Raw genomic sequence first — 20029 nt, 5'->3', positions numbered from 1 at the left:
ACTTTATTTATTAATAATTTCGCTTTAATTCTTGTAACACTAGGTAAAACATCAATCATGATAATTTAACTGCTACTGAATCCATTGTTGCAACTCTAAATTTGCAGAAACTTCGTTGAATCCGGGAAATCTTCCACGTCCTACATCCGATGGCCTGCACCAGTAGACAGTGATCCCCTGGTGAATATTGCTGATGCCGATCTTACCCAGGATTCACAAGGTCGCACGACTTCCGGGTAACCCGTTAAAAAAATGTTCTCCGCATAAAGGTCCTCCTGCGCTGGTCACCACGTACCGTGCCAATAGGGTTGATGTTATTCTTTTCTCACAACGCTGGAATTCCCGGAATGCAACCCAGTAGGAATTTGGCGTGCACACCACTCCCATTTGCTTGACCAGATGTTGATGTAGACTGAGCACAATTAGTTGTTTTCCTGCTGGCCGGAAGTCCTGCATCTCGGTGCCTGCACCGTGTTGATACCCACGATCATATGACCCATATTGGCCGCGGATACAATGCGAGCGAACGGAGGCAGCTTCCGTGGTTCCTGTAGTTGGGTCACTGTTGGGTTTTTCACTTGCGTTCATCGGAAATTATCATTCGTTCCCAAGCGTAGCATTTTGTGCTGGATTTCATGATGATTTTGAACTTATCTCGCTTGCCATTTCCGGATGCAGCGCCGTTGACGATTCCGAATCGAAGTCAGCCAGCTTGTCCCGTTCATCCTGTAGAAAAATTGGATGGTCCAGGGTTGGTAGCGATTGAGCGTGTTAAAAATAGGAACTTTAGAGAACTCATTACTACTCGGAATCTGTCTTTGGTAGAGCACACATTTTCAATTTGTTTTTGAAAACATAATAAAATAATCATTGTGCCATGGAAACGAGATCAATCAGCGGAGGGGAAAGGAAGTAGCCAGCCAGCCAACTCGCCAGCTGTTATTTTCTACCCCCTCGCTGCTTATCATTCCCCGCATCCACTGATTGCTTAGATCATTGTACCTTTCTATAAATACCTTGCTTCTTCCCTTGCTTCCAGTCTTCCACGGCGCACACTGGGGCAGAATTGAAAAAACGCGGAAACAACCTTTGTTCTTCGGAATGAAGAGATAGACGTTTGATGTCTTCTGCGAAAATGATCCTTTCAATGAGGCCGATGTTTTGAGATGATTTCTTATTTTTTAGTGTTATTCGCATAAATGACTCATATGCCATTTCGGTCAAATGGTAGTTTAGGTGTATGGTTTCTTCGGCAAAGTTGATCGTTATTTTATGCTGAAAATAATTGCTGAAGACGTCAAATTTCCAAGGCCTACTATTTTTGAACTATAGGCATTTTTCATAAAATGTGCCTAAGATCAAAATTTTTAGGTTTTGCTTGTATTTTTTTTAATTAAAATACCATATATCACCTATGATTATCTCATTAATCTACATATATCAAGTCTGGTGAAAATTTGATGGTTAAAAATAATATTTAGTTCGATTTTTTTCAGTAAAATTTTCAAAAAACAGGGATATTGCGTATAGGCCATTCTTGCGATCGGGCAAGTTCGGGCAGGTGTTTTCATCGCCATCCACTTACGAAAGGTCAGAATATACGTGACTTAGTTTTTCAAGGATATGATATTTAATATATTGTTTCTATGTGATCTGAAAGTATGCTAAATTTATAAAGAGGTTAAAAATTATTTTACTTGACAATGTAATAGTTTTTCAATAAAAACAAAAGTTCTACATAATTATGGACATTCTTGCAGTGTTTTTTTTTTTTTTTTTTTTTTTTTTTTTTTTTTTTTTTTTTTTTTTTTTTTTTTAAGTTTTAGAAGGTGGTAAATTACATTTACGAACTAACCCAGCGTTTCACGTTCGATATGGAGGCTAGTCATATCGAATTCGTCCATCGTGCGCCAGAGTGTCGGACTCCTTTATACCGACTAAAGTCCACCTTCGCCCACGAGCCATTCCCCCCGGAACTGCCTCTTGGCATTACTTCACGGGGGAGGCTATTGTGCTAAGCACTGCACTGCTCCTTGCTTCTTACGCTCCTGTACTTCCCTTGCTCTCTTCGTACTGCTGGCATCGCGCCAGGGCCATGTTTCTACTACAGCTTCTGTCATTGCTACGCTTCGTTGCTCTGCTGCGACGTGTTTGGGGCTGACATCTCGCCAGAGCCCTGCGCAACTGTTGCGCCTGCTGTTAATCCGCCGATTCTCGAGTTCTCCAGGTTGGACCAGTTGGATGCCGAGGTCGGTCCAGCGATTCCGGTTGGAGGGTAGCTTCCGGTTCACTGGCGCCCCGACGACCCAAAACTGGTGGTTGTCACGATCGCTACTCGGCATAGTCCCCGACGGTGGAGCTAGCCTACTCCTGCGGAGAGTTCCCTACGTAGGAATGTCTCCCGAAACCGATAACGTTACGCGTTTGTTCCCGCATCACTGCTGCTGACCGGTGAAGTGCCGAGGTCGATCCAGCGATTCCGGTTGGAGGATGGCTTCCGGTTCACTGGTGCCCCGACGACTTAAGCCGGTGACTCGCTACGGACTACTCAGAATAGTCCCCGACGGTGGATCTATCCTACTCCGACGAAGATTTCCCCGACGGCGGAAGATCTCCCGAACCGATGCTTTCCGGGCTGATGCCGAAGTCGGTTCTGCGATTCCGGTGGAGGGAAACTTCCGGTTCACAGGCGCCCCGACGACCATTTGCCGGTGCAACTACGCGTTCTACTCAGTTAGTCCCCGACGGTGAACTTAACCTACTCCGAAGCTGACCGGGCTGATGCCGAGGTCGGTCCTGCGATTCCGGTGGTGGGAAACTTCCGGTTCACAGGCGCCCCGACTACCATTTGCCGGAGCTGTTTCGCGATCTACTCGGCTAGTCCCCGGCGGAAGGACATAGCCTACTCCGACGCGATGTTGGTCGGTAAGTGCCGAGGTCGGTCCTGCAATTCCGGTTGGAGGATGACTTCCGGTTTGCAGGCGCCTTGACGACTTATTACCGATATTACGCTACGCCCGCTCTACTCGGTCTAGTCCCCGGCGGAGGATCTAGCCTACTCCGGTCGCGCCCGTTGGTCTCCTTCATATGCTCTCTTCAACAGGCTGACTTGTCAAGCGCCAAGATCGGTCCGACGATTCCGGCTGTCGCAACGATTCAGAGCCATGTGCTGTCCGCTGTGTAGAGTGCCGCTGCTCCTCTCGCCATCTTCGTTGTAAAAGAGACATCATCTGAACGATAGTTCTGTTTACCACGTCCCATTTCTCTTCGTCGGCACACATTCGTTGGACGATATTGTGCACATTAACGTCATTGCCGACGACGGATGTCATCTCGGCTCGCTCATGCTCGAAGCGCGGACATTCGAAGACCACGTGCTCAGGGGTTTCGTCAACATCGCCGCACCCGGTGCATAACGGCGATCTTGCGTGTCCAAACCTATTGAGGTATTTCTTGAAACAGCCATGGCCAGACAAAAACTTCGTCAAGTGGAAATTCACTTCTCCGTGTTTTCTGTTTACCCACGTCGACAGGCACGGAATTAGACGGTGGGTCCATCTACCGTTCTCAGCGCTATCCCATTGCTGTTGCCATTTCCTAATGGTTTCATCCCGGGCTCTTTTCCGAATTCCCCGCGTGCGTCGGTCCCTGTAGTACTCGCTGTCCTCTTCGAGTTGAAGGCTTATAGGGATCAATCCTGCAATCACACAGACTGCCTCCGATGATATCGTACGATACGCGCTCGCCACACGCATGGCCATCAGTCTGAACGTACTGTTCAGCCGGGAGCGGTTCCTCTTTGTCTGCAGTGCTGTCACCCACACGGGGCCAGCGTATCTGAGTACCGACGTCGACACGCTCGCCAGTAGTCGCTTCTTGCTGCTGCTGATCGCTGAGTTGTTGGGCATGATCCGGGATAGAGCTGATATCACCTTCACGGCCCTCTCACATGCATAATCGACATGGCTGTTGAAGCACAGCCGATCATCGATCATCACTCCCAGGTGTCTGACTTCCCGCTTTGAGTCGATGGTACACTGTCCAACCGAGATTCTCGCCTTCTGCACTGCCTTTCGGTTGCTTATCATCACAACTTCGGTTTTTTGATGGGCTAACACAAGCTTCTTCCCTCGCATCCATTCTTCCACGGCGTCTACTGCTTCGGTAGCAAGTATCTCTACTTCCTCTAGTGATTCGCCGATGACTACGAGCACCACGTCATCCGCGAAGCCGACGATCTTCACACCCCGGGGGAAGCTCAGCTTCAACACTCCATCATACATAGCGTTCCAGAGAGTCGGGCCAAGAATAGAACCCTGTGGGACGCCCGCTGTGACTGTCGTGCACCTTTTCCCAGCGTCTGTTTCATAGATCAGTGTACGATTTTGAAAGTAGCTCCTCAAAATCTTACAAAGATACTCGGGGACCTCCAATCTGTGCAGCGATTCGGCGATCGCAGCCCAACTGGCACTGTTGAAGGCATTTTTTACGTCTAGAGTGACCACACCGCAGTACCGATTTCCTCTCTTCTTTTGCTTCCGCGCCGTATCCATAGCTTCCACGACCGTTCGGATGGCATCAACGGTGGATCTACGTTTCCGAAAGCCGAACTGCATGTCACACAGGCCGTTTTCTCCCTCCGTGTATTTCGTAAGCCTGTTTAGGATTACTCGCTCCAGCACTTTGCCAACTGTGTCCAGCAGACATATCGGTCTATATGCTGAAGGATCTCCAGGAGGCTTGCCTGGTTTAGGCAGCAGCACCAGCTTTTGTCGCTTCCAAATGTCGGGGAAGTTACCCTCCTCGATACATTTTTGCAGTACGATCCTGAACATATCTGGGTTTTCTTGGATTGCTGCTTGCAGAGCTACGTTGGGGATACCGTCTGGTCCCGGAGCCTTCCTGGTTTTTAAGGCTTTCGCCACCGCGATCAGCTCATCGTTCGTTACCTGGGCTTCTTCTTCGTCGTTATCCTGAGCTCCGTAAGGTGTGGACGGCCAGCTCGTCGGTTCGTGCCGGGGGAATAGCGCTTCAATGATGGGCTTCATCTTCTCCGGACACCTATCGGGTGGTACAGCTGGGCCCTTCAACTTCGCCATTGCAACTCTGTAGGCGTCACCCCACGGGTTTGAATTGGCGTTGCGACAGAGCTCCTCCAGACAGGCTTTCTTGCTGAGCCGAATTTCCTTGTTGAGAGCGGTTTTCGCCGCCTTGTACGCTGGTCTTCGATCTGCTCTTTCAGCGTCGTTGCGGGCTCTCTGCATCATTCTCCTAGCCCGAAAGCAGCTTGTACGCAGGTCGGCAATCGTCGAGTTCCACCAGTAAGCTGGGCGGCGACAATGTCGCGGTTTACCTTCCCTCTGCATGGTTGCATCGCACGCTCGTGCTAATGCCGCTGTCAACTCATTCGCAGTAGCGTGTTGAGCATTGCGCTCCAATCTCAACGCCTCAACAAACACCTCCTTGTCAAACTGCGACGTTTTCCACCTCCGCTCTTTCGAAGGGATCGCACGTGCTTCCAACTGCCGTCCGCTACCAATATTGTACCGAAGCGCTTGGTGGTCACTGTGCGTATACTCCTCACTCACTCGCCAGTTCAAACTTCCTGACAGCCCAGGGCTACAGAAAGTTACGTCAATAATTGACTCTCGACCATCCCGACGGTATGTGCTGGTGGTACCATCGTTGGCAACATCGACGTTTAGCCTTGCCAAGGCCTCCAGTAGACTGCTCCCTCTTGAGTTGGTGAAGCGTCTGCCCCATTCTATGGCCCACGCGTTGAAATCGCCGGCTATGACGACTGGTCTGCGGTCTGTGAGCTCTTCAGTCAGCTTGTCGAGCATCTCGTTGAACTGGTCAATAGACCATCGCGGGGGTGCGTAGCAGCTACAGAAGAAGACTCCGTTAATTTTGGCTATAACAAAGCCTTCATCTGCACGATGTACCACTTCCTGGAAAGGATATCTTCCCACCGTCCATATCGCCACTGATTTTGCGTTGTCTGCTATCCAGTTCCCATCGCCGGCCGGGACACGGTATGGCTCCGAGATGATAGCCACATCGCACTTGTACTCCGCCACAGATTGCCTCAGCAAGTGTTGTGCTGTGTCACAGTGGTTGAGGTTAATTTGAATTACCTCCACTGTGGTTTGGTAGCAGTCGCCTTCATGAAGGCCGGGCATCGCAGGCCTCCTGTAACGTGGTTGTTATTATCTCCGTTAGCGCAGATCATGCACTTTGGAGGCTTCCGGCAGGCTTGCGCCTTGTGGCCTTCTTCTCCGCACCTTCTGCATAAATTACCTCTGTCCGGCCCCTTGCAGAATCTAGCCAGATGGCCGTACTCGTGGCATCTATAGCATGCTTCCGGTTTCTGAGAGACGCTCAGTGGACATACCGACCAGCCTACTTTAATCTTCTCCGTTTTAAGTGCCTTGACGGCCGCTTCAATCGGAAGCCTAATTGATGCTATTAGCATTCCGGATGGCCCCTTCCTTATGCGGATCTGCATCTGCACTTCTCCTAGCATGCACTGCTCTTTCATGGCAACCCTTACATCGTCGTCCGTAGAGATTGCGTCCAAGTTCTTGCATTCAAGGACTGCCTCCGGACACACGGCTCTCACTTCTACCGTATTACCCATGGCTTTCTCGGCAAGCTCTTTGTAGGAAGAGCTGCTGGCCATCGGGTCTCGTTTTAGCTCCAGGATCATATCTCCGGTGCGGGTGCGCCTGACTTTCCGCACGTCTGCACCCAGCTGTTCGAGCTCCGGGTTTGTCCGCATTGCACGGAGAACCTTCTCGTACGAGTCATCGCTTGCCTTGACTATAAGCGCCTCACCTCTCTTCCGGCCCTTGAAGAGGCTTTGTTTTTCGGACCTGCTCTTGGTTTTCGTCTTCCGATTTTTTGCCTTGACGATTTTCCATGGGGTATCGTTGCCTTCCTTGGTGGTTGCTGCGTTCGCTGGGCCTGACTCGTTGACGCGGGTGTCCTTGTGTTTCTTGGAACCACCCGGTCTTGCATCTCCTGGTGATGCTCTTGGCCTCTTCGGTGTGAAGGGCACGCTCTCCGTCCTCTGGGATTTGTCCCTCTTTGCGTTGGTTTCCCTCGCAAAAGTAATTGGCATCGCCGTTTGTTGAATCGGCACTTGCCTTATTTCTAAGGCAGTCTTGGCCGCCGACAACTCCTTCTCAGTCGATTCCACTTTCTGTGCAACGGCCGCCCATTCCTTGACAGCTAGTCCAAGGGTTCCTTGGATCTTCAACACCAAAGTCTTGATGTCTTTGTGCACATTACTTCTTTTATCGACGAACTCGTGCAATTCGTCCACCAGTTTCTTGGCTGCTACAACTCTCGGTAGTAAGGGTATGCGAAATACCGAATGATTCCGTCAAATACGCTTCGAAACGAAATTCCGCGAAATTCCACGGAACTCGCACAGGCGAAATTTGTATTTTGCTATTTCGTTTCGTTTCGCCAAATTGTTAAAATATTTCCACGGAAAATTGAAAACAAACGGAATAAAACGGAATTTCGCGAAATTCGAGTTTAATTTCGAACAAAAAAGGCAAAGCGTTCGCTTCTACTCCTAGCTACAATAAAAAATGGGTCCCGTATTACGGATCAAATCGACTCATATCATGGATCAGAACACTATAACAGCAAATTATCTGCGAGGTAAACGAATGGTGTGCTAGTGAAAGCATACATTTTGGCGTTTCTTTAGGAATCGTCTTATTTTAGATTCATAACTGGTCGGTGTTCAGACAGACTGAACCTAGTGTTTTTTCATGGTCCCAGAAAAACGTTCCCCAGGCATGCGAAATATCCAAATATTTGTGTTATTTGCTGTAATAATGGAACTTATCTATTTGATGATACATCTGTATAAAAATAGCATAGGAAAAATCACATTTGATTGAGTCCTTAACGTATCTTTAGAGCGCCAAAATATCATCTAGTCCGGTCTGTCTGAACACCGACCAACTGTGGTATGGACCGATGCACGAGTTCATTTTTGACGTTTGAGCGGTGCCGTGTTATTCAAGTGACCATGGCAACGAGTGAATTCGGCACCGCTTAACCGTCAAATTAGTGAACTTGTGCATTGGTCCATGGGTTTCAATGCCCCATATATGAATCAACGCTTCTAGGCATATGTATGACATTTTAAATCCTACGAATGGAACAAAAGTGTTTAAGCATGTTATTGTTGATTGCGATGCTGTATAGATTTATGGTTCGCGTAGGTAAAATAGGTTCTGCGTAATTGCTACTCTATTTGACGAGATATTCTTTGTTTAATCCAACTCTGATCCATATCTGTGTGCTATCCATAACTGTTGGATGACAGTAGTATTGACTGGTCTGCAGGATATGATAAACTGCACTGCCGTTGTAAAGTTTCCAAAAACGCCCATTTGTCCTAAATTCCTCGCGGCGAATAGCCCAGGAAAGGAACAACTGCGTTTGATGAACTACCGCAATGTTATCTTCCATTAGAATGAAGAAAGCAAAACCACGGTTTCCTCCGGGAAACATCGCGTGTCTTATTGAGCAAATCCGTTAATATATCGCAAAAACTGTTTGTACACAAATGTAAAAAAAAAGCTGCGGAACGTGAGTCCCTGAATTTGCTCAGGTGGTGCAGATTATTGATGCGCGCATTAGTTCTCTCTTGCTTTCCCGCTGACGTCACTTTTAACACAGCATAATAACAGCTCTCCCAAATCAACGCGATTTTTTCTGCGATGGCGACAAAAAATCGCCGCGATTTCGTTGTTGTGTCATAAAACTCTACATGTAGCAGCGAAATCGCAGCGATTGATAGTCGCTGTCGCCGTAAATATCGCGTTGATTTGGGTGATCCAAAGCCGGTACCTAGGATATTTCACAATGGAAAAGCGCAACATTTTTTTTTTTCGATTATCACACATCTAAATCCCGGGGCCCAGATAGCCGTAGCGGTTAGCGCGCAGCTATTCAGCATGACCATGCTGAGGGTCGTGGGTTCGAATCCCGCTGGTGGAGGATCTTTTCGTAAAGGAAATTTTCTCGATTCCCAGGGCATAGAGTATCTTCGTACCTGCCACACGATATACACATGCAAAAATGGTCAATCGGCAAAGAAAGCTCTCAGTTAATAACTGTGGAAGTGCTCATAAGAACACTAATCTGAGAAGCAGGCTTTGTCCCAGTTGGGACGTAACGCCAGAAAGAAGAAGAAGAAGACATCTAAATCCCGAGGAAAAAAAATGAGCCAAACATTAAATTTAGCTCATTGAAAGACGGATTGTTTGAACGAACATGGGTGAACTTGTCAGCCTTATTTGCGATTCCCTTTATGGACTACGGTTCAAAACTTTTTTTTTTCGAAAGTTTCAAATATTTTTAAAATACTCTCGAGGCTTAAAATTTAGTGAAAATGTGATTTTGTAGTCAGTTTTAAACAAAGAATCTGAAAATGAGATAATATCAACAATCCGTAATTCTTCCAGAAATCGTCCAGAAATTCCTTCACAGATTTCGGAATAGGATCATTTCTCCAGTATTTGCTTTCAGTATTTTCTACAAAGTTTACTCTAAAAGTTTGCTTTCGTCCAGATTTGATCCCTCCAAGAATTAATTCACAGTTTATGCAAGGCTTTTCCAGAAAATTTATTAGGAACTTCTAAATTAACCCCAACAGGCAATCCTGGTTAAGTTTCTGCCGCAATATTTCTTGGAGTCTATTACTTTTGTAGTTCTTTTAAATTTATCTTGATTGATTTCTTAGGTATGTGTTGATGGATTCTTTAAAATTTAATTTAATTCAATACTCCAGCAAATACTAAAGCAAATATGCCAGTGATTCTTCTGTTCTACTTATTTTTCTTCTTCTTTCTGGCGTTATGTTCCAACTGGGAGTCTGCTTCTCAGTTTAGTGTTTCATGATCACTTATCGATTTGTGTCCCCAATCTCATTCATTCATGTCACAAAGCATAAAGTACAGCAAAAAAAAGAGTATCATTATTCCATGTTTTATGGTATATATTAGCATAACATCACATCCACATGATTAAAAAAAAAACTTCGACCCACTTCTTAGATACAACATTTAAGGCGAAGTAGCCCGTCATTCGTTTTGGTAGCAATGATGACTTTACTGCTTGCAATTCAAAGTGATAAAACTCAGTCTTGATAGTTTATAAGGATTTTAAAAAGTATCACTGTACGCGCAAACTTGCATAAAGTATGATGATACTTTTTCAACTGTGTCAGTACAAAACCACCTGATTTTCTTTGATTCCAAATCGTGAGATGAATTAGCTACAATCATCAACGACGCGAACAAATTTCAATGACTGCCTACTTCGTCTTAAATTAAACCCACTCATAGCCTTGTGTGAATGTCAGATATGTTGAAATGAAACCTTATAAAGATATTAAGAAAATTTCAAACAAACAGAAAAGAGTCTTACCAAAACATGTAAGGATTCCGCTGCGCAACACAAAGGTTTCCATATGGTAGAGGATTTAAAAATACGTTTTTCATGCCTATGGTCAAATTTCCAGCTTATGAAAATAAAAAAAAATTAAACGTGTATTCCGCGAAACAAATTCAAAAATTCCGTTTCGTTTCGAAAAATTCCGTGAGATATTTGATTTCGTATCGAGTTACACGAAACATTTTCAAATTTCGTTTCGTTTCGTCATTATCAGCGCAAGATATTCCGCGTATCGTTTCGTTTCGTATCGACATGGAAAAAATCCATATCGCATACCCTTACTCGGTAGCTTTGGCACCTTCGACCATGCACTGACCTGAGCCTGTTGCTGCTGCTGAAGCTGTTGCTGCTGCTCTCGAGGCTGCTGCTGCTGCTGCTGTTGAAGCTGTCGCTGTACCTGCTGCTCCTCCTGATTGCGCTGCTGTTGCCCTAGCTGCGATGGTGGTGACCGTACTAAGCCACCTTTAGCGAAAGGGTTCACCGCGCCTTCTTCGATCTCAATTATACTCTCTTCCATTCTTCAGGGTCCCCCCTCTGGGCCGCTATCATTTCCCGCCGTACGTAGTCGCCTTTCATGATCCCATGGTTATCTTTGCAAGCAGGGAGGCCATGCAAGGGTTGACACGATCCCTTATGAGAATCGTGTTCAGAGCCGGATCGGCGTAGATCGGGGTTTAGTCATCCGAGCCTAGTACTCATCACTTAAGATGGACGGGATCCGAACGTATCCAGAGGCCTGCCAAGGTTTTACCGGGACGGGGGCAATCGCACCATTAGCCTACTCGCCGTTTCAAGTTGGTATCACCCATCCTTACTCGGGGAATAGAATAACACGACTGTCAGCTCTGTGTCGCAATGTGGTGTGTAATCCGTAATCCGTGTCCTGTCCGTTGTTCTGCGCCGTGACCAGTATACCATAATCAGGATTTTACTGGCATCCATCCTGATGTGCCGGTTGGCACTCCAGAGGGCTAAGATACTTTGAAAGCGGTACCAGGTCGCTTGTTCAGGGCTACTTGCAGATCTGTGGTTTTTTGTAGAGATTCACCAGAGCCCACTGATGAACCCCCGCCACATCCTAGGTAGACCATGCTTGAGCCCCTGGTCAGATGGACCAGACGCTCGGCCACCTCCCGAAGGAAGTACCAAAGGTGGTATTCCATACGGCTGTATGTATGAGTTTCGCTTGGAAAGGGTAAAAATCCCAAGCTCCCACCTGGCACCTCCTCACTCTAGCTGATGTCAGAAGGACAACAGTGCCCAGGTTGCACTACCAGCTAAGTACGCAACCCTTAGCTGGCGGTCTTTGTCATCGTTAGACCCGTGGAAGCGTGAGGTAGGGGCTTGTGAGGACCAGAGCTATGTTGGACGCTCCTTCCTGATTGTCGACTCACCATTTTGCAACCCGGCATTCTTGCAGTGTACTGTTGGCTAAATGTACTTATCTTATACTCCGTCGTACATAGCGTTCAGAGGGTAGGACCAAGATTAGAACCCTGTAGGACGCCCGCCGTGATTGTTGTGCATTAGAGTGTCCATCCCGGGACATCCCGGGACAAAAAAAAAAAAAATCCCGGGAAAGGGGAAATCCTGAAATTTGTTAATTTTATTTTATTTCTGATATCCCGGGAATCCAGGGATTCCCGAAATGTACGTAAAATTTGATGAAAACCACTAAATTTAATTGAAAAACAATTTCATTTTACCTCACTTTCAACCTCATTTGATGAAGTAGAAAAGCATAATGAAAAAGAGAATAAACGAGTAATTATTTTTATAAAAAGATCAATTTACCAAGTAGGAAGCACATTTTTTGTTGACTAGCTGCAAAGTTTTAATGCTTTTCTTTTCAATATTAGTAGTTTTTATAACCTTAGCTGAGATAACAAATTTGAAAGTACACCTAAACTGCCGCAAATCGCAAGTCAGTACCATCTGTAACAAGTAGGTATTGAGAAAATTTACTGAGAAGTTTTCAATCTCGTTTTCCATACAAAAATTCCAGGAGATAGGAACATGTTTCGATCTCAATGAAACTTTCATAATTTGCTTTTCACGCCATTACCTTATCAAGAAAAATATTAAAAGGATCAAATAACGATTCATTTTTGTGTTACACGATGCGAAAATCTTCAGTGGGACTGACATGCGTTTACTTTACATTGTTAGGCAATTGGGTTCTACATTTTTTAATGAATTCTTGTTTTTATTTAATAATACGATGTTCTTGCAACTATTTTAGCAATTTTTACAGCTCAAATAATGGTTATGTTAACTTATGTAAACTTTAATTTTAAAAATAATTCCAAATATAAACCTAGCGACAAAAATGCCACAGGGCCTATTATTTTAACACTGGGGTTGTTCCTATCTGACATTTTGGAAGGGACACGGAAAACTAAACATACCCAAAATTTGGGTTTAATCCAAGGGGTGTGTTTTTTGGCTTAAACCAACGAGACTAATTTAAAAATTTAGTAAACATATGTTTCTAACCTAAACTTAAGCGTTTGATACTACAATTGGGACAGGACTATAGGACTTTATTCGACTTGATGTTTTTTTTCCTAATTTTACTGAACAAAAAGTGATTTCTCGTTAGTGCAGCTGAAAGATCATTAGAAGATATAATAAAAACTGATATCAACTCAATTTTGATTAAAATGCAGATGGGATTGGCTTACGATTCACGGCAGTAAACTTCAGTCAATAGTTTTCAGTAATTAACTTTTAGTATGATCTACAATACCTTCAATGATCTTTAATTGTTTTTTGTTTTAAAGCTTTACTTACTGTTACTGCATCAGATTAAGAAAGTCTCATCTGAAATATGATTTGCTATAATAACCATATTATTTTGAAAAGTTACTTAATTGAAAAAAAAAAAGTATTGTTAAATTTGTACTTCCATTTCATCCGAAATGCTAGTTTTATTGAAAATTTGATAAATCCCGGGATCTCGGGATATCCCGGGACAAGCATAGATTTTGTCCCGAATCCCGGGACGTGCAAAATGGCCGGGAAATGGACACTCTATTGTGCATCTTTTCCCAGCGTCTGTTTCGTAGATTTTGAAAGTAGCTCCTCAACATCTTACATAATTATTCGAGGACCATACATTCATATATTTGTATGTATCCCAAGCAGCACAGTTTGTTTCAACTCAAGAATAAAATAATCTCTTGAAACTAATCCAAGTTGTCAATGGTTGAAAATATGACTTTCAATTGCACTGAATAGCAACGCAAAAAGCGCAAGAGGTGGAGTCTGTTTGCAACATATTTAAGTCATATCGAAATTGCTAATTTGTGGCAAAATACTTGAGAGAAAAAAAATGAAAACAAAAATATGAACGAGAACCAAACTTCCAACCTCAAGATCACCAAACTTCTCCTCTACTCACTACTCCACCAGTTCTTCGAACAATTGCTACGCCAATGCACTATAAAAGCGACCACATGGCCCATTAATCAAAGCTTGTTGCTTTTAACTTTACTGCACCCTTCGGAATACAAGTTCATTACTGTCGAAATTAGACCACGCCTGAAATAATCTAAACTTTTTGCAGAAACTTCCGCGCAACATATGAGAAACACCATTCAAACAAACAAACTGTTGCTAGACCATGTTTTCGTTGTTAGATGATATGTAAGGTGCAACTCAACCATATTGCAACTCGATTCAAACAAACAAACTTCTAGCTGTCATACACGTAGTTTAGTGCAACTTGGTCGCAACTGGGATGAATCTTCTTGAGTTGTGGGTATGGAAACGAAAATTGAATGCAAGTTGCGGATGCTTTAAATGAAAGTAATTTGAAACATAACATTAAAACCGGCATTTTGGGAGAAGTTTCAAGAGTTTGTTTGAAAAGTTGCTGGAAACATCTTGACAAACTTGACTTCATTGCTATTTGCAAAGGACATTTGCAGCAAATCTTGTCATTTAAAAAATGTTGAACGTCAAACAAGATGTGAAATGCGTGTTCATTGGAACGGAAATAAAACTTTATGAGCCTTGATATTGATATGCAACCGAACTAGAACCATGTAAGTTACAGATGCTTTTATTGATACGCGATTGAAACCATTTTTGAAAAGCATCTCTTTGGAAGATGTTCCGTGTGCTACTTGGGATAGTATCTATGTATGTATATATGTGTGTATATATTATTTATTGTATGTATGTTTTCATTTAATAACACAAAAGAGCATGTTACTGCATCTTCTTAAGCAATTTTTTCTGCCTAAATAACGACTATACATAATCATAATTAAACTTTAATTTAAAAATTGGGTCCATAAATGAACTTTGACACTTTTGATCATCTTTGACGTTCGCTTAGTCGACAAAAACATCACATGGGTTTTAGTTTTAACATTGGGGTTGTTTCTATCTGACATTTCGGAAGGGACACCGAAAACAAAATACACCCACAATTTGAGTGGGTGTGACATAATCTAAAAAAAAAAATCTTAAAAAAAATGGTTGGACTTAAACAAACGAAAAACATTTAAAAAATTGAGTAAACATGTGTTTTTGGCCTAAACTTAGGCGTTTGGCACTAAAATTGGGACAGAGCTTTACTGTCCATAACTGCATATTTGTAACATTCGATAAAAGTAGGCATTGAGTAAATGGAACACCAAGTGTGCATTTTATGGCAGTATGGGAGGAAACTAAAATTTCTAAAAATTACCAGGAACTCAAAAGTGCTTATTTGAGGCTGATATTTTGTGCAACTCATATCGCATACTGGGTGAATTGTCAGAAAATAATTCTGATAGAAATTTGATTGCTATCACATTACGAGGCCCATTCATAATCTCAATGTGACTGTTATGCGGTTATAATTACCAATGTGACAAAACAACTTGGTATTTTTTTCGAATTTTCTAGAACAAACTCATAGCTTTCAGTAAGTTGATCGAAAGTATTTATCATTTGATGACTCTCCATGGTATTAACTCCATTTTGTCAAAAATGTCGCATGTGACTATTTTGCAGTTATGGGCAGTTTATGACCCTATTGATATCTACAATGGAGAATTGTCACATCTAATTTATAACACATTTATTTCTCTAGGTATTGTCAAAGTTTTGGAATGTATGTAGACAGTTCTGAAATTAATCCTTTATTTGTATACTTTCAACTGATCTAATAATGATCTTATTGAAATTTTACTTAGAGCTAATGACACAAATACAGAGAAACAAATCATTACAATCTTGATGAAAGCCAAACTGAAACTATTTTAACTATTGAACAACATTACATAAAAACATTCATTCAGTGCATGAGCCAGTATTATAATTTCGGGTCCCAAACATAATTATGAAATTCTCTAAAGCAAATTCCCGTTGGCCAAGTCGATGGAAGTAACGCCAATTCCTTGAAACGAGCCTCGATCCCAACTTTGAATGAGACGTACGGCATAGTCGATGGATCTTTCCACGCTGGAACAAGCCTTTTGACCACTGTTGAGACGGTCGAACCGAGAGAGTCAGCAATTATTTTGAACAAATCGCGTTCAGTAACGTTGTTCTAAAGCCTCGTGAAAAACAACCAAAATTTGTCATCGGTTACTCCAGGGTAAACAACATCGCTCATATCGTAAACAGGTTTTGTTCCGCATAGCAATCTGGATGACGGGAGTACCAATACTTGTGCTTCGGGAAGATTTTGAATGAGCTCCTGCTTCGGCGATAGTAACATTTCCAATGGTCTCATGAATGGCAGCTATTTGTTGTTTCAGTTCCGTGATTTCCTTGTCGTAATTAATTTCGGCATGAATAACATTCGGAGAATTGAGAGTTACGACATCGTTGGAAGGTACTTGCGATTACAACAAACGGTCATTATGAATCGCTCGTATCTGCTCAATGCATGCGTCGCAAATCCACCACATATTCGATTTCTTGCGATATCTCATCAAATCATCACCGCTTAGTTTGACACATTTGGCGTGAAATGCTTGTCCGCAAAATCCTTCGCAAACGACACTATTGTCACCTCTGGCAATCGATCTGGAGCATTGTTTGCAAATGGTCAGTTTGTTTTCGGTAATTCTGGTATCCATTACGTAGGTAAACACACGACAGCGACAAAACAAAAGGGTAAGCAAGAGTTGAACAATTATGGCTTTTGCGAACGGAGGAGCGAACTTCAGTTTAACTTTTCGCTTCAATTGCGGCACATAAACGTGCAAATAAATATTACTCAACGTAGACGTTACATTACATTAAAGCCTCAGAATCATTTTCAAAATTTTATTTTGAATTCTCTGCAGAGCTTTCTTCCTGGTATTACAACAGCTAGTCCATATTGGTACAGCATACAACATGGCTGGCCTGAAAATTTGTTTGAATATCAAAAGCTTGTTCTTAAGACAAAGTTTTGATTTTCTATTAATAAGGGGATAAAGACATTTTACATATTTATTACATTTGGCTTGAATGCCCTGATTTTTGAAAGTTAAATTCTTATCAAAGAGCCCTAGATACTTAACTTCATCTGACCAATTTATTGGAATCCCTCTCATCGTGACAACATGTCTACTTGAAGGTTTCAAATAAAGAGCTTTTGGTTTATGTGGGAGTATTATTAGTTGAGTTTTGGAAGCATTAGGAGAAATCTTCCATTTTTGCAAGTATGAAGAGAAAATATCCAAACTTTTTTGCAATCGACTACAGATGACACGCAGGCTTCGACCTTTGGCGGAGAGGCCTGTGTCATCCGCAAACAAAGATTTTTGACATCCCTGAGGTAACTCAGGTAAGTCAGATGTGAAAATATTGTATAATATTGGTCCCAAAATGCTGCCTTGAGGAACACCAGCTCTTACAGGAAGTCTTTCAGATCTGGAGTTCTGATAATTAACCTGAAGTGTACGATTTGACAGATAACTTTGAATTATTCTAACAATGTATGTTGGAAAATTAAAGTTTTTTAATTCTAAAATTAAACCTTCATGCCAAACACTGTCGAATGCAGAGGTGTGCATTCATTTAGTTGAATTAACTATTGTTTGAAGGGTCTAAACTCCAAATAGTGGTAGTGTTACTAAATTCCTTCAGATGTTTCTAAGGGAACTGAATCTAATCAAAGAATATCATCGTATTTGCAATAATGGATAATTGGCAAGAAGAGAGCTGCGCTAGAAAGAGAAAAAAACCATATGGATATCAGGGTATTGAATTTAGAAATATTATTAGGAGCATTCATCAAATAAAATCCTGCCGTTGGAATTACTTTGGGAATTGTTCCACGAACGATGTTTGGCATTAAGGGGAAACATCTCGGAATACAAAGATGGCCATCACAGTGACCGACCTGTGTCCCTACTCACGTTTTCAGACGCACTACAGGGTGTCCGCAAATTATCCGTACAAACTTTGAAGACATGGCTCTATACAATCAAGAATAATAAATTCAATATTCTTGCTTGGTTTTAAACATTGTCTTATTATATTCATAAGAAGAAAGTTTGACACATTTCCGATTTCAAATAACTGCAAAACGAACTCAAATGTATTGAGGTGTCTTAAAGGGAGCTGTTTTCCGAGCTTTATGATGGAAGAGAAATGTCCATTAAACTCACTGAATTTGAACCGTACAATTTTCTATTTCCAGTCTAACTTAAAATCACTAACCTGTAGATTACTTCAAATAATAATAGGACATTTAGATTCATCTCTTTTAAGTTTTAGGGATAACACATCTCCAGTATGACTAGCGGTCCTCAGGAAAAACGTCTTCGAAAAATTCAAATTTGTCTATCTCAGTAACAAGCAATCATTTCGAAAATTTTTAAAGTTGTATTTTGTGTTAACATATAAATGCATTATAAAAGGTACATGGTCATTGATTTTTCATTGTTTTCAATGCGAGATCATCTTTCCAATATTTTGCTGTTCGGATAATTTGCGGACACCCTGTAAACTGGAGAAATAGTTTGCAAACGTTTCAGATCTTTCTATTTTAAGCTTTCTGCTAGTGCACAAACCCAAAATAAGACGTTCACTGTTGTTGGCTGCTTTCTTCGCGAACCTTTGAAGTCTTAGTGCAATCTTAGAAGTTTGATTCCAAACTTGTTCACATTAAAAAAATAAGACTTATTGCGAGTAAATTTCTGCAAGTCAGATGAACTTGCTGACAAGTGCATCAAAAAGGTAAATAGGAAGTTATGAAAGTATATTTATTAAGCTGTGTCTCAACAGAAACACCCAAAGTTTCCAAAACATTTGAAACTAATGTTACAAAAGCGTATTGAGTTTTATATATAACACATATTTCTACTTTCATGTATATTTTATATTTTGACAACACATTTCGAAAAACTTTTGTATATAAACGTTCGCCTTCCATTGTACAGTATCTTGCAAGAACAATTAATTATCAATAATAAGCATAGTCAAAGCAACGTTTTTTGCTCGCCCAGATTTCGTGTAGCCCGTTAGCACCATCGACTGAATCGGCGGCGGACAGCACCACCCGTGCTACCTTGCCCGAACAATAACATGACCGAAGAAGATGAAATCCGATCCGCGATTCACTCAATGTATAGCCAACAGTATCATCAGTACCAGCAGCAGTTCATGCCGGCTAGTTTTGCAACAGCAGCACCACCACCACCACCATTATCTCATCACTCGTTTGGCTCTTCGGGGATGCCAGGCGGCTCAGGGTGTAAGCATCACAGTTCAGTTCATCCCGTTTTGGGCTCGGAAAAACATCACCAATATGATAAAACATCTTCTTTTGTTATCGCCCAACTGCAGTGCCACGATCACAGTCCCATATGGTTAATCTGCTGAGTGAAGACTTCATAGCCGGCTACATGGACGAGGGACGGATGTCCGTTGTTCGCAGATTCTTCTGCCTGTTCGTTACCTTCGATGTTGTGTTCATCTCGTTGCTGTGGATAATTTGTGTAATGGTACGTGAGTCATAGTTTCATTGATAACTGCCAATTTAGTACACGTTATTATTGATGCATCCATTTCAGATAACCGGTGACAACATCGTGCATGCCCTGCAAACCCAAGTAGTTCACTATACCATCTACACTTCGCTGTTCGACGTGGTTGTGTCTGCGTTGTTGCGATTTTTGTTTTTAATCTTATTTTACGGCCTGTGTCATCTGAACCATTGGGTTGTTATAGCGGTAAGTTTGGCAAATTTCCCTATCAATAACGGTTCGCCTAATCGAATGTCGTTTTGTTCTAGCTGTCCACCACCGGTTCGTGCGCCTTTTTAATCTACAAAGTGTTTGTATACAACGTAAGTCAGCTGGGTTTGTTGATAAGGGTGATCTATGCCTTTCTAAGATAGTTTTATTCATATTGATTATTGAAACTAGTTCTATTAATTCTCATTTGGAGACCTTTGTCATCCGTATGCAAAGATTTTTGACATCGCTGAGGTGAGCCAGCTGAAAAAATATTGTTTAATACTGGTCCCAAGATGCTTATTTGAGGAACACCAGCTGTTGCAGGAGGTCTTTAATTTGTGAAACTTATGATCAAATTTTACATATGGCCA

General features: G+C 42.4%; 1 protein-coding gene across 3 annotated transcripts in view; it reads left to right on the top strand.

Moving 5' to 3' along the window:
• LOC5572528 (steroidogenic acute regulatory protein-like) overlaps positions 1-20029 on the top strand; it is a 40167-nt gene that overhangs the window by 6231 nt on the left and 13907 nt on the right. For 2 of the 3 annotated variants that reach the window (XM_021843016.1, XM_021843013.1), the window contains exons 2-5: positions 18927-19186; positions 19267-19424; positions 19494-19652; positions 19715-19768. In XM_021843016.1, the coding sequence (XP_021698708.1) occupies positions 19006-19186; positions 19267-19424; positions 19494-19652; positions 19715-19768 (552 nt within the window). In that variant the 5' untranslated portion in view covers positions 18927-19005. The remainder of the gene's footprint in view (positions 1-18926; positions 19187-19266; positions 19425-19493; positions 19653-19714; positions 19769-20029) is intronic. The other variant, XM_021843015.1, reaches the window with a different exon arrangement.

This window comes from Aedes aegypti, chromosome 2, assembly GCF_002204515.2.
Source record: "Aedes aegypti strain LVP_AGWG chromosome 2, AaegL5.0 Primary Assembly, whole genome shotgun sequence".
NCBI lineage: Eukaryota > Metazoa > Arthropoda > Insecta > Diptera > Culicidae > Aedes > Aedes aegypti.
The sequence above is the reverse complement of the archived record's forward strand: the minus strand, read 5'-3'. Positions and strand labels throughout refer to the sequence as shown.